The 13,340-nt window shown below is 40.2% G+C and overlaps 1 protein-coding gene across 1 annotated transcript in view; it reads right to left on the minus strand.

The window, feature by feature from the left end:
- The window catches only part of FGFR1 (fibroblast growth factor receptor 1), a 70,765-nt gene that overhangs the window by 23,554 nt on the left and 33,871 nt on the right, over window positions 1–13,340 (minus strand). Inside the window, 2 exon segments of the mRNA XM_075858831.1 lie at window positions 3,882–3,968; window positions 6,933–7,196. Coding sequence (XP_075714946.1) covers window positions 3,882–3,968; window positions 6,933–7,196 — 351 coding nt within the window.

Consider the following 13,340-nt stretch of genomic DNA (forward strand, 5'->3'; position numbering starts at 1 on the left):
CTGGAGTAGAAGGGGATCGTATGACAGTCTGTCCTGATGGTTTCATCATTAGTGAAGGCTTAAAAAAAAAACAAAAAAAAAAACATAAAAATGGCCATTGTGGGAGCAGAGGGGCAAATTTACAAAAGAGCACATTAAAAAATTATACACGTAGGAGCAGATACCAGATCTCTCAAATAAGTATTATTACAGACCAGGAGTGCAGCCTTTAAAGGTAAAGTTCTGTGACGATTTGCTTCTGTAGATTTGTGTTAGGAAAATGTTTCTGCTCAGTCTGAGCGAGCGTTATTAACTCTTTTGTATTCGAGCCAACAACAAACTCTACATATACCAATCGGAATTATTATGCAAGAGAACCAGTTAGAAGATGCTCTTATTTAATAGTATGTAAAGTATATATTGAGGTTTTATATGTTCAGAACAGATTGTTTGCCAAGTTGAGCTAATGCTTAAAGGGTGATTCCAGGAGGCCACTATTTACAGCAGTGTGAGTAAAGACCAATATGGGCCACCTATTATGTTGAGTGTTTTGCATCTCTAGGCAGTAGGGAGTATGTTTCTCTCTCTAAACCCTTTCCTTGGCTCAGTCCCCCACCCCCTGGTTTACCAAAAGAGCAGTTTCCCTGGAGAGGGGTATCCTGCACCCAGTAGCAAAGGGGATGGCACCAACCAGAGCAGGTCCCCGCTCTCCAGAGATCACGCATCTATGGTATGTTCACTCTGGTATGGTGTACGCACACATTTCCCCTAATAGGGAAATATTAAAATGTATGGGAGACCTATAGTTACACTATATGGACACCTACAGGAGATTTTATGAGATCCCATTCTAAATCCATAGACATTAATATGAAGTTGGTTCCCGCTTTGCAGCTAAAACAGCTTCCACTCTTCTGGGGGCTTCCTACAAGATTTTGGACACTCTGTGGTAATTTTTGGCCATTCATCCAGAAGAACATTTGTGAGGTCAGGCACTGATGTTGGGGGAGAGGCCTGGTTTGCAATATCCGTTCTAGTTCATCCCAAAGGTGTTGGATGGGGTTGAGGTCAGGGCGTAGTTCTTCCACATCAAACTCCCCCAACCATGTCTTTATGGACCTCTCTTTGTGCACTGGGGCACAGTCATGCTGGAACAGAAAAGGGCCCAACCCAAACTGTTCCCACAAAGTTGAAAGCTATAATTGTCCAAAATGTCTTGGTATCCTGAAGCATTAAGATTTCCCTTCACTAGAACTAGAATACAACCCCATAGTATTATCCCTCATCCACCAAACATTACAGTTGGCACAATGCAGTCCGGCAGGTAACGTTCTCCTGGCAGTCACCAAACCCAGACTAGTCTATCAGACTGGCAGATAGAGAAGCGTGATTCATCACTCCACAGAACACGTTTCCACTGCTCCAGAGTCCAGTGGCGGCTGCTTTACACCACTCCATCCTACACTTGGCATTGTGCTTGGTGATGTAATGCTTTTATGCAGCTGCTCGGCCATGAAAACCCATGTCATGAATCTCCGGGCACAGTTTTTGTGCAGATGTTAATGCCAGAGGAGGTTTGGAGCTCTGCAGTTATTGAGTCAGCGGAGCGTTGGCGACTTTTATACACTATACACCTCAGCACTCGGCGACACTGCTCTGTAACTTTACATGGTTTCCACTTCGTGGCCGAGTTGCTGTGGTCCCTAAACGCTTCCACTTTACAATAATACCACTCAAAGTTGATCGTGAAATATCTGGGAGGGAAAAATGTAATGAACTGACTTGTTACAACGCTGGAATCCTATTACGGTACCACGCTTGACCCAATACTTTTGTCCATATAGTGAATGTTCAACATGACCTTCCTGTTTTAGCAATAGCTTGCGAGAAGTGAAGACTGACTGGAGCTACATCAACGGAAGAGGAAGAGCAGGAGAAGGTAGAACTTCCTAAAAATTCAGATTTGTATGCCATTCTGGGTCTGGGAAACTATGGGAACTCTAATGGCAGCCATTAACACTCGTCACCTAACATCTATAAGGAAATGTTTACACCGTATTTGACCACAAAAAGGTAGACAAATGGTCATGAGACATTATAGCAAGACCCATGGGTTATCTACTAAAAACAAAAAAGTCAGAGACTGAATGAGTGACAACTCCATCATACACAGGAGCATGGAAGAATAGCTGTGGTCACCCAATCCTTTCATTGGTGGTTGCTATGCAACTGCCTCAGGAAATACTATGAAAAACCAATATAAAACTTCTTATAACTAGGTAGAGAGTCTGATATTCAGCAGAGCTTCCCTTTAATCAGACTTTTTGGGGGCTAATGAGTATCAGGTATTTATGACCTAAACTGCCCTGGGTATTCACAGCCGCCATGAGAAGAATGAAGCCATAAGAAGATCTGACAATAGCCAACTTGCTTGTTGACAGTCTTCCTGGGTCAACAGCAAAACAGTTAATGAAGATACATGACAAAGATGCAGGATTTGACATTGCAGACTTTCGAGGGAATGATAATTAAAGATGGAGGTTCACTTTAAGACCAGTCCCGTGAAAATGGAATGATGTTTTTAGTTTTATCTGTAGGTCATGCCTAATGGAGGATAATAGGACTGTCAGTTTAGTTTTAGGACTGCACGCACAATACCCAATAACCTATTGTTTCCTACATTGAATGATGTCCTTTGTGATACAGTATGTAAGTGGCGAATCACTGATGGTTTTGGAGCTTTGATTTGATTTCTCTTATATTTTCTTTGTTATTTTGAAACTTCAAGGATTACAGCACTGCCAGACGGGAAAGGTTTGTTCAGACTGTTCTTATTTCTCTGGGTAATAACACTTTATTCTAGTTAATAAAATGGTCTTATTAAAACAATATATAAGAATAACGGAGACGTTTCAATTCCAGCCTCTCTCCGGGTCTCATAGGATAGAAGGGAGATATATTAGTTAATATTGACTATGGGTCAATATTTCACAGAACAAAAAGTTCTAGTATCCCCAGTTATTCCTTCCAATATGTCTGCATTATTTGATTTCCAGGCAGCACATCGGAGGTCATGCATAAAGTAGGTCATTTTAAAGGGGTTGTCCGATTTCAGCAAAGTAATGTTATTTTTTTTTTGTATAATTATAAGTTATACAATTTTCCAATATACTTTCTGTATGTATTCTTCAGTTTTCAAGATCTCTGCTTGTCGTTATTCTGTAGGAACATTCATTGTTTTCTTCTAGTGGATATAATTTTGTCCATGGTCACATGATGGACACACAGGTGCAGGGATTAGAAGAAGACACAGTTCTGATACACAAACTGTAATGAGCCATGCACCTGTGTGTCCATCACATGACCATGGACAGAAGCGTATACACGGGAAGTAAACGATGAATGTTCCTTCTGAATAACAAGCCGAGATCTTGAAAACCGTAAGGAATTATTACAGAAAGTATATTAGGAAACAGTATAACTTTAAGTTAACCAAAAAATAACATTAAAATTTGCTAAAACCTGACAACCCCCTTAATATCAAATTTGTAAGAAGAAAGCCATGATATTTGAGCACCAAAAAAAAAAGGTTCATGAAATTTGTCACATGGTGCCACTTTAAAATAGTTTTCTCTCCAATAGGTAAGGATGGCAGAACATTGCCCATGCCCCGCTTTCTGAAAAGTTTTGCTGGTGTTGAAACTAGTCCAAAATTGTATTTTCTTTGTGTCATTATAAAGTTGCCTTATAAATGCCTTAGCCCTGTAAATGAATACCCTAGCCAAGGCAGAGGGGCTTCTTTGTACCCCATTGTCACACAACACTCAGAACAGAAGCTCTGCCACCCCCTACCTAGCAGAAAGGTACAACTTGGCACAACAGGCCTTCAGTTTTCAACTTACGGTTTGGTTTAGAGTTCTCTGCAGCTTTCTCTTCCGAAGAAGAATTATCGTCGTCATCATCATCATCTTCGGCAGACGGTAAAGCATCTGTGATGGTACAATACAAAGAATTTAAGTTAGAAAATTTTTTTTGTGGAAAAAAAAAAAAAAAGTGTCTAATTTTGTTTGTACGGAGCGTAATATTTTAGCTAGACATTCACTTGACAGGACACATAGTCATTAAAAAAAAAAAAAAAAAAAAAAAAAAGAGTTGGACATGGTCAAACATTGGACCTGGAAATAGTATTGACTCTAAGGGCCCATTGATCTCAAGGAAAAAGTGGTGGTGTTGTAGTCATGTAGAAGAAACTTGGTTGATATAGACAACAAAGACAACTTTTTGAAAAATAACGCACACCATATATAAAAATGCAGTAAAAATGATGAAAGAGAAAAATGAAGCTGCTATCCGTATGACCACAACATATGACCTCATCAATACATGACAGCTGGAGTCTGGTAGCTTTTGGACAACCACCTCCCCATTTTTATTTTTTTTATTCCATGCCACCAAAGGATTAGAGAGACATCTGCCAGTTCTTTGATCCAAAAACATTTTTAGCTTTTTATCAGCCCGATTCTTTGCCTACAATATCTAGCAATAAAACTGGCCGATGCATGTTAAGTGAAACCCCATTTATGGGGTATTTCTAGTACTTCTTATTTCTGGAGGAAGCAAATGGATTGTATAGGAAAAATACGGTCTTTTATGTGTTAGACCCAACAGCAGACCTCAGCTAATGGTCTGTCATGCTACATAGCAACAGATTTCCTGCAGATCCATGCCAAAAATCGGTTGTACATGATTTCTTCCAAACAAAAAACAGCGCCACACCTGCCAACAGGTTGAGTGTGTTATTGCAGTTCAGCCCCATTCACTTCAATGGAAGTGAGCTGTAATACCAACAACAACCCATGGAGATGCTTTTCTAATTTTGTACAAACCCTTTAAGGGGGATGGGGATACAGCATTAGGATTAAAATAAAGGGGTTAAAAAAAAAACAAAAAAAAGTTTAAAATAATATATAGTAAGCTTATACAGTAGAATACATGGGCACAGTTTGCGCTCGCTATATAGCAAGCATAAAACAAACAGCCAATTTCAGAAAGTTACGGGTCAAAAACGAATACACATCCCCAAAAATGAGTTGAAAATTTGGTCTATTTGGTCTATAAACAATTGGCCAAAAAATCATTAGTAGCGAAGGTGTCAAAATATGATAAAAACAAGTCAGGACACCAAAAGGCCACATTAAATTGATCAGCAATTTCAAAGGAATGCAGCCAAATGGCCGGTAAAGGTCTGATAAGAAATCACTTAACGCCACATCTCCATTGTCACTGACACATTGCAGCCCAAGAGGTGATGTATCTAGGCAAGTTCTCCAAAAGTTCAGCCAAGTCATAGGTTATTTACAATGAGAATAATCTTTTGGCGTCTTTGACAAATAATGGAGGTCAAACAAGCGGTCAGAAGTCCTGAAGGGCCTTTCCACCAGTTCTATAGGAAGTGTTAATGTAATGCATTTCATTACAGATTAGTGTGCCAGGGCCATTCACAAGAGGGATAGACTGCAGTGATGCATTTGCATGTCACATGGAATGGAAACAATGGATATTGTGACATTCATGGTAGGGTGTAATTGTATTTCATATAGTCATTAACAATGTTCAAGCCATTTGCAAGTAACCTGTTCAAAAATATGCAAACCACACAGACCCTTTAAAAGGGGTTATCCAGAGGCCTAAAAATGGTGGTCATTCTTGATATCATCTGTAAAGATGTCACTTACCAATATGCTTTAATTTTCAAATGTGTACAGAATCGGCGATCCAAAACCCGGCCACGTGGTGCCGGCAGGCTGTAGTTTCATCTTACTCGATGACGCGCCGACACAGCGCCACGTGACTGAAGGCTGCCTAGTGCTCCCGTTCGTGTCGGTGCGTCATCAAGCACGTGATCGCAAGGGGCAGGCACTTTGACTGCAGTTACTGAACAGATTACAATTGCGAGCCCCTCGCGGTCACGTGACTAATCAGTGACGAGCCGATATGAAGGAGTAAGGCAGCAAGGGACCCGATCCTTTTTTCACATTGATGAGAGCCTAGTCCTGATACATGACTAGCTTAGCTATAGAATAGAGTATTAGTGTCAGTCCCTTATGGTCACGGTCAGTTCTCGGCTCCCAGTAATGTGAAAGAGCATTCTGGGATTTGTAGTGTTTTAGCACACGCTGAAAGACTAAAGCAGGAAGTAAACCAGCAGTGTGGTCATCATATCGGTGAGTGGTATGAAGTGGTATAAAGTTGATTATTCATGAGAGGATGTCTAATGGTGTTTACATGTGTTTAGCACTAGGTTTTTTTTTTTTTTCCTGCCGCCGGATAACCCCTTCAAGGAATGGTACAGTATCTCTATCGAACTTATAGTACTAGATATGCGAATACTTTCTTGCCCTGAGCAGTCATCTTGAAATGCTTGCTTAAGGGGGTTTTACACTGGACGATTATCGAGCAGACAAGCGTTCATTGAACGGTCGTTGACGATAATTGCCGTGTGTAAACAGGGCGGCGATCAGCAGATGAACGAGCAAACGCTCGATCATCTGCTGATCGTATCGTTTTAAAAAAGTTAAATATTATCGTTGTCGGCAGCGCATCTCCCTGTGTAAACAAGGAGACGCACTGCCGACATGATAATAATGTATGGGAAACGAGCGATCTGAGTAACGACCGCTCGTCCCCATCCATAGCTCCTTCAAACTCTCCCCTTCAAACTCTCCCCTTTCGAGAACAGATGTCTAAAAGCAGCCTTGCATATGATGCATACCCACTTCCCCTCTTGCCATAGTCCCTATGTCCAAGACCAGTGCTCAGGGACTGAACGTATTGTATTAGGAGCTATGAGTAATTATAGAGAGAGTTATTTACGGATTTCTGTAGAATTCTTTTAAAAGTTTACACCAGACACAAAAACATTTTACGATTGTCAGGTGGACACTGTTACAAACCTGATATGTTAACTTTGAATAAAACCGTATCTGTTCCAAATGGGCCACTAGTAACGCAGACATACAACCCAGAATCCTCCTGCCTTGCGTTGAGAATCTGGATCGCATAGCCGGTTATGCGAGTGCGGTTAGTCTCCGAAAGCTGAACTCCGTTTTTCACCCAGCTGATGCTCTGAACATCCTCTCGAAGCCTGCACTGTAAAATTATCGGGTCTCCAGGATGAGCCAAAAGCGATTCCATTTCTTGTTTGGACTCTGGGCCAACTAAGTGGGGGAAAAAAAATAAATCTGAATTAAAATAATTAAAAAAATATATATAAGGCTGTGAGCCTTGATTTTTGTAAGGAGCGGTAATTTAAAGGGAGAGCGTTCGGCTCGGATGGAGATTAGCTAGCTCCAAATTATGAGACAACAGGTGGGACGTTCTCAAGGGGGTTTGAAGGTTTCAAATTAACGTAGGTCATCCATCACAGAATTTATGGTAAAGTTTGATGGTTTTGACCAAATGTAGAATACCCTTCAAAAAAAATACTTCCATGCATATGTGAATATTTCTAAAATACTCCCTACAATGGATTTGGGTGGAAAGTATAAAAAGTTCCGCAGGCACTTCATGGGTGAAGAACAGGTTGAATAGCCAAGCTAGAAAATGTTAGTTAATATTAGAAGAAAAGCGTAATACCAAAAGCTGCCATTTATAACAATTCAACAATATAAATAAACACAAAAACATACGGTAAAGTGTCTCTACTCTGGCTTTAGATTGTCTGGATCTAACTCTGATAGTCTGGCAATCACCCAAACATACAAGAAAAAAATAGTCCAGACTTGTGGAAATGGACCATCATTCTTGACCTGTCTTGAATTTTCTCAGAAATCCAATTATCTTTCTCACAGTCCAAATTTTGACTATATGGATACTCAATATTTCTGCACAAGTCTTGTAGGCACCAGGCTCTATGAACTTTTTATATTCTATAATAATAACAACTGACCTCCAAAAAAAAATAAGCAAATGTGACCAATGCAAATTATTCCTATTCCATCACAGCATTAACGGCCATTTTTGACGTATCCGTGTGTCCGTTTTTGTTGCCATGTGGTTTCCGTGTGCACTCCGTTTCCGTTCTACACGGACGTTGTTCTTCCGTTTTAAAACCGGAAGGTAAACTTCATTTGAACTTGTCACATGTCCCAGGAACACCCATAGAAAGGTTACAAGAAGTTTTTAGTGCTGTTTTCTGTAGCTTTCAGAGCATAGAGAACAGTTTGAGATGACTCTGCTTGGCTTGCTTTGTTTTTTTTTTATTTTTGGAGTGAAATGTGTGCACTTACTTATTTTGTGACGCTGGGCACTAGTTCCCTGCTGCCATCTGTGCGTCAAAAGCTCCTTGGTAAGTTCCTCCCACACGGCGTCTTTTTTATAGCGGTCGTGGTAGCATTCTGCCCGCGTATCCCACAGTTCTGGGTGATCATGCACCAATGCTATGAGTCTCTCCACATCCATCGTCAGGAATGAATATGTACTGTAGTCTGAGTCTGTAAACTTTGGTTCACCCCGCCGTTGCTATGGCAACGGATCCGTCAAAGACGGACGGCACACGGAAGCCTTCCGTGTGCCATCCGTTTTTTTGACTGACCCATTGACTTCTATGGGCCACACGGTCACTGAATCACTGACCAAAGTAGGACATGCTCTACTTTTGACGGAACGGTACAACGGATCCGTTTAAATAACTGAAGTGGGCATGGGGCCATTGAAATGAATGGGTTCAGGGTGCTATCAATGACAAAAACGGATAGCACCCTGAAGGAAAAGACTGAAGTGGGCATGAAGCCTAGTGTAGAAGTTGATCGACGCTCGCTTCACCAGCTGAGTGTCGGCCGGTGTAAAAGGGCCTTTGGAAAAAAACTTTTCCTGACCACACAGGAAGAGAGAGTAAATTATTCATTGAGGCAGGTTCTTCTATTAAAAGCAGCACTAGACCTGAAGTCAGTAGCATTTTAAAGATAATTTTTAGAAATCTCCAATTAAAAGCCTCAGAATAGAAGTCAGCAACCCTAACATATTACATTGACACAATACAAGTTATTCCACCTTAAGAGCATATTTAAGGGTCTGTTTCCCCAAAAACAAGTCATAACGCGCACTTTTGTACCTTCCAAGATGGGAAGATTTGTCTGCAAGCCTCAACACCATGTTCTGACTTTATAAGCCAATTAGGGTTAACCAGGATGGGGAGGTCGTTGGGGGTTTTGATTTTCATCTACATCAATGTCCCCTAGGACAGGAACCCTTTCAACAGGACCATAGGAGTTTGGAACATCAATGTGGACCTGAACTTCAAGAAGTACATCTTTGGGATCACACTGTGGCCTTTTAAAAAGTTCTCACTGAAGTGTGGTCATTTTAGAGGTAGCGGAGAAGAAAAAATATATACAGTGAAGGAAATAAGTATTTGATCCCTTGCTGATTTTGTAAGTTTGCCCACTGTCCAAGACATGAACAGTCTAGAATTTTTAGGCTAGGTTAATTTTACCAGTGAGAGATAGATTATATAAAAAAAATACAGAAAATCACATAGTCAAAATCATATATATTTATTTGCATTGTGCACAGAGAAATAAGTATTTGATCCCCTACCAACCATTAAGAGTTCAGCCTCCTCCAGACCAGTTACACGCTCCAAATCAACTTGGTGCCTGCATTAAAGACAGCTGTCTTAAATGGTCACCTGTATAAAAGACTCCTGTCCACAGACTCAATTAATCAGTCTGACTCTAACCTCTACAACATGGGCAAGACCAAAGAGCTTTCTAAGGATGTCAGGGACAAGATCATAGACCTGCACAAGGCTGGAATGGGCTACAAAACCATAAGTAAGACGCTGGATGAGAAGGAGACAACTGTTGGTGCAATAGTAAGAAAATGGAAGACATACAAAATTACTGTCAATCGACATCGATCTGGGGCTCCATGCAAAATCTCACCTCGTGGGGTATCCTTGATCCTGAGGAAGGTGAGAGCTCAGCCGAAAACTACATGGGGGGAACTTGTTAAATGATCTCAAGGCAGCTGGGACCACAGTCACCAAGAAAACCATTGGTAACACATTACGTCGTAATGGATTAAAATCCTGCAGTGCCCGCAAGGTCCCCCTGCTCAAGAAGGCACATGTAGAGGCCCGTCTGAAGTTTGCAAATGAACATCTGGATGATTCTGAGAGTGATTGGGAGAAGGTGCTGTGGTCAGATGAGACTAAAATTGAGCTCTTTGGCATTAACTCAACTCGCCATGTTTGGAGGAAGAGAAATGCTGCCTATGACCCAAAGAACACTGTCAAGCATGGAGGTGGAAACATTATGTTTTGGGGGTGTTTCTCTGCTAAGGGCACAGGACTACTTCACCGCATCAATGGGAAAATGGATGGAGCCATGTACCGTCAAATCCTGAGTGACAACCTCCTTCCCTCCACCAGGACATTAAAAATGGCTCGTGGCTGGGTCTTCCAGCACGACAATGACCCGAAACATACAGCCAAGGCAACAAAGGAGTGGCTCAAAAAGAAAAACATTAAGGTCATGGAGTGGCCTAGCCAGTCTCCAGACCTTAATCCCATCGAAAACTTATGGTGGGAGCTGAAGATCCGAGTTGCCAAGCGACAGCCTCGAAATCTTAATGATTTACAGATGATCTGCAAAGAGGAGTGGGCCAAAATTCCATCTAACATGTGTGCAAACCTCATCATCAACTACAAAAAACGTCTGACTGCTGTGCTTGCCAACAAGGGTTTTGCCACCAAGTATTAAGTCTTGTTTGCCAAAGGGATCAAATACTTATTTCTCTGTGCACAATGTAAATAAATATATATAATTGTGACAATGTGATTTTCAGTTTTTTTTTTTAAATATAATCTATCTCTCACTGGTAAAATTAACCTAGCCTAAAAATTCTAGACTGTTCATGTCTTTGACAGTGGGCAAACTTACAAAATCAGCAAGGGATCAAATACTTATTTCCTTCACTGTATATTTTAAGAAAGTGTACAAATTCAACTTGGGAACTGAAACATTTGGGTGACAACCCCAGTACAAACTTTAAATGGGGCTGTCTGCTTTGGACAATCCATTTTTGTTAGAAAATTCCCCCAAATATAAGTTGATCAAAGGTAGTCCTGCTGCTGAGGCCCCGTCAAACATCTGTAATCCATAGCACAACATGGAATCAAGCCTTCAAATTTCCCTACAGCACCACCACAGGTCAAGAGTAGCATTATACAATTCCCTTTTAAATCAATTGGCGGTCTATGTAACGCATACACGTGTTTGGTCCTCCAATTTGAGAGTAATGGCACTTAATAGATCAGGGTTCTGAATATAGTGACTCCCTTAATAGGGTATTTAAAAATGGGTTTACACAACCCAGTTAAAAAGGTGACCATATTGGTTCTCAGACATCTTTTCACATCATAGTTATAAGATATAGATCAAGATAGAGATAAAATGTTAAAAACTAGATGGGAAAAACTCAAAGACCATTATTTATATAGTGACTATTCTTTATTTTCCTTTATACTTTTTAATAAAGTAGTTTATTCAGTTTACATAGACATATCAAAACATTAATTGTCGTAAAAACGGATTTATAGAATGTGACCTTTAAACACAGACTTTATACACCACCCCGGCATAGGCCAGAGTCCAACAATCTATGAATCAGTACCAAGTGTACTTTCAAAAGGCAAAGTACAATAGTGAAGGAATTAAACAAGGACGTTAAAACAGTTCTGCGTTTGTTTTGTTTTTTATAAGATTATTAAAATCACTTTAAATCACACAACCAAGTAATAACCAGTCACTTATAAGCAGGTTTTTAGCCAAAATAAGGACTCCACTGACTGACCAAGAATTATTTGTCCCTAAATTCTGTGTAAAAAAAACCCAAAAACAACAAACAATATCAACATCAGTCATTAATAAATAGGAAGAATAGATTCGTTCTACAACCTGTTGCTGAAGCGGTTGCTTGTTGGAAGGCAGAAGGACTATTCCCGTTGCCACAAAAAAAATCTCTAAAAAAAAACAAATAAATATATTTTTTATATTAAATAAGTATACTATTTGAATACTATTTTTTTTCAATAGAGAACATTCTTTTAAATTTTCAGTTAGAAAATACGAAAAAAAAGTTTATTCTAGATTACAATTAACATGACTCCTTGAAAAGAATCCTCGATAAAGAAGCTTTAGAAAGGTAATAGGTTGCTAGGCAACCATTATCAGCGTTATACAAGCTATTTAGCCTTTTTAACAGAAATTTTTCTTTGTCCTTCATCTGTAATTTCGTAAAGATGCGGCTTCCTCTTTATGCTGGTTCATACGGTCATAAAACTGCGCGCTAAGAACAGAACCACAGATGATCTAAATACAAGTGAATATCCCTGTTACACCCATAATGGGGCCATTAGGGGAATGGTCCTAAACGAATGGATGAAGATACCAAACAAGCCCATTTTTATTGTTGAAGGACATTAAATGCCAGAACTTCTGATATGTTACACGGCCTATCACTTACGGTTATTAACAATCGTGGGTTTTCTAACCATCGAGGCAAGAGCCTCATTTAATCTGTTGTTCTCCTCGTGACAGCAGAGATGTTGGGAAAATTAACTTAAGAGCTCAAATTCTTGCCCAAGGCAACCGATGTAAATAATGATGCTCAGGTGCCAAGGCGGACACAAGAGAGGATTTCATTTCAGTCTTGCTCTGGGCTACCTATATCAAACATGAGGACAACAATCAGTGAAAAGCTCAATCACAGGAAAAGGTTGTATTCTTCATGGGCATTCTTCTCCCAGTCTCGAAAAAAGAAACACGGTTTATATAGTATCTTTTTGGACGTAGGCGAATGGGGAGAAATATTTACACAATAGCGGTTAAATAATACCACTATACAGTGCCACCATAATACTGCCACAGGGAGTATATAACCATACAATAGCATTTTTTTTATGTAGTGCTCAAATAATAACGCTAGAAAATCCTAAACCATGCCAGAGATAGCCGTAAGATAGAAGTCTAGGTCATGGGGGAGGCAGGGTGGGGAAAGCCCTCAAGGGTTTTAGACAATTTCCCCATGCTATAATCCCGCCCTGGGGAAACGTATACGTACAGGTGCCAGTCTGTGACAAAGGAGCTTGAGTCATCGAATTCTTCAAGACCTTATAGAAAAAATTGAGTGATAAACACACACACACACACACACACACACACACACACACACACACACACACACACACACACACTATGATATTAAAAAAGTGGGGCATATCAAAGAGCATAAAGCCTAAAGTAATGAACATTTGATCCAAAGCTTTTGTTGCTTAGTCATTTGACAACTCCTCCTCG

This window comes from Rhinoderma darwinii, chromosome 3 (genome assembly GCF_050947455.1).
Source record: "Rhinoderma darwinii isolate aRhiDar2 chromosome 3, aRhiDar2.hap1, whole genome shotgun sequence".
Classification (NCBI taxonomy): Eukaryota; Metazoa; Chordata; class Amphibia; order Anura; family Rhinodermatidae; genus Rhinoderma; species Rhinoderma darwinii.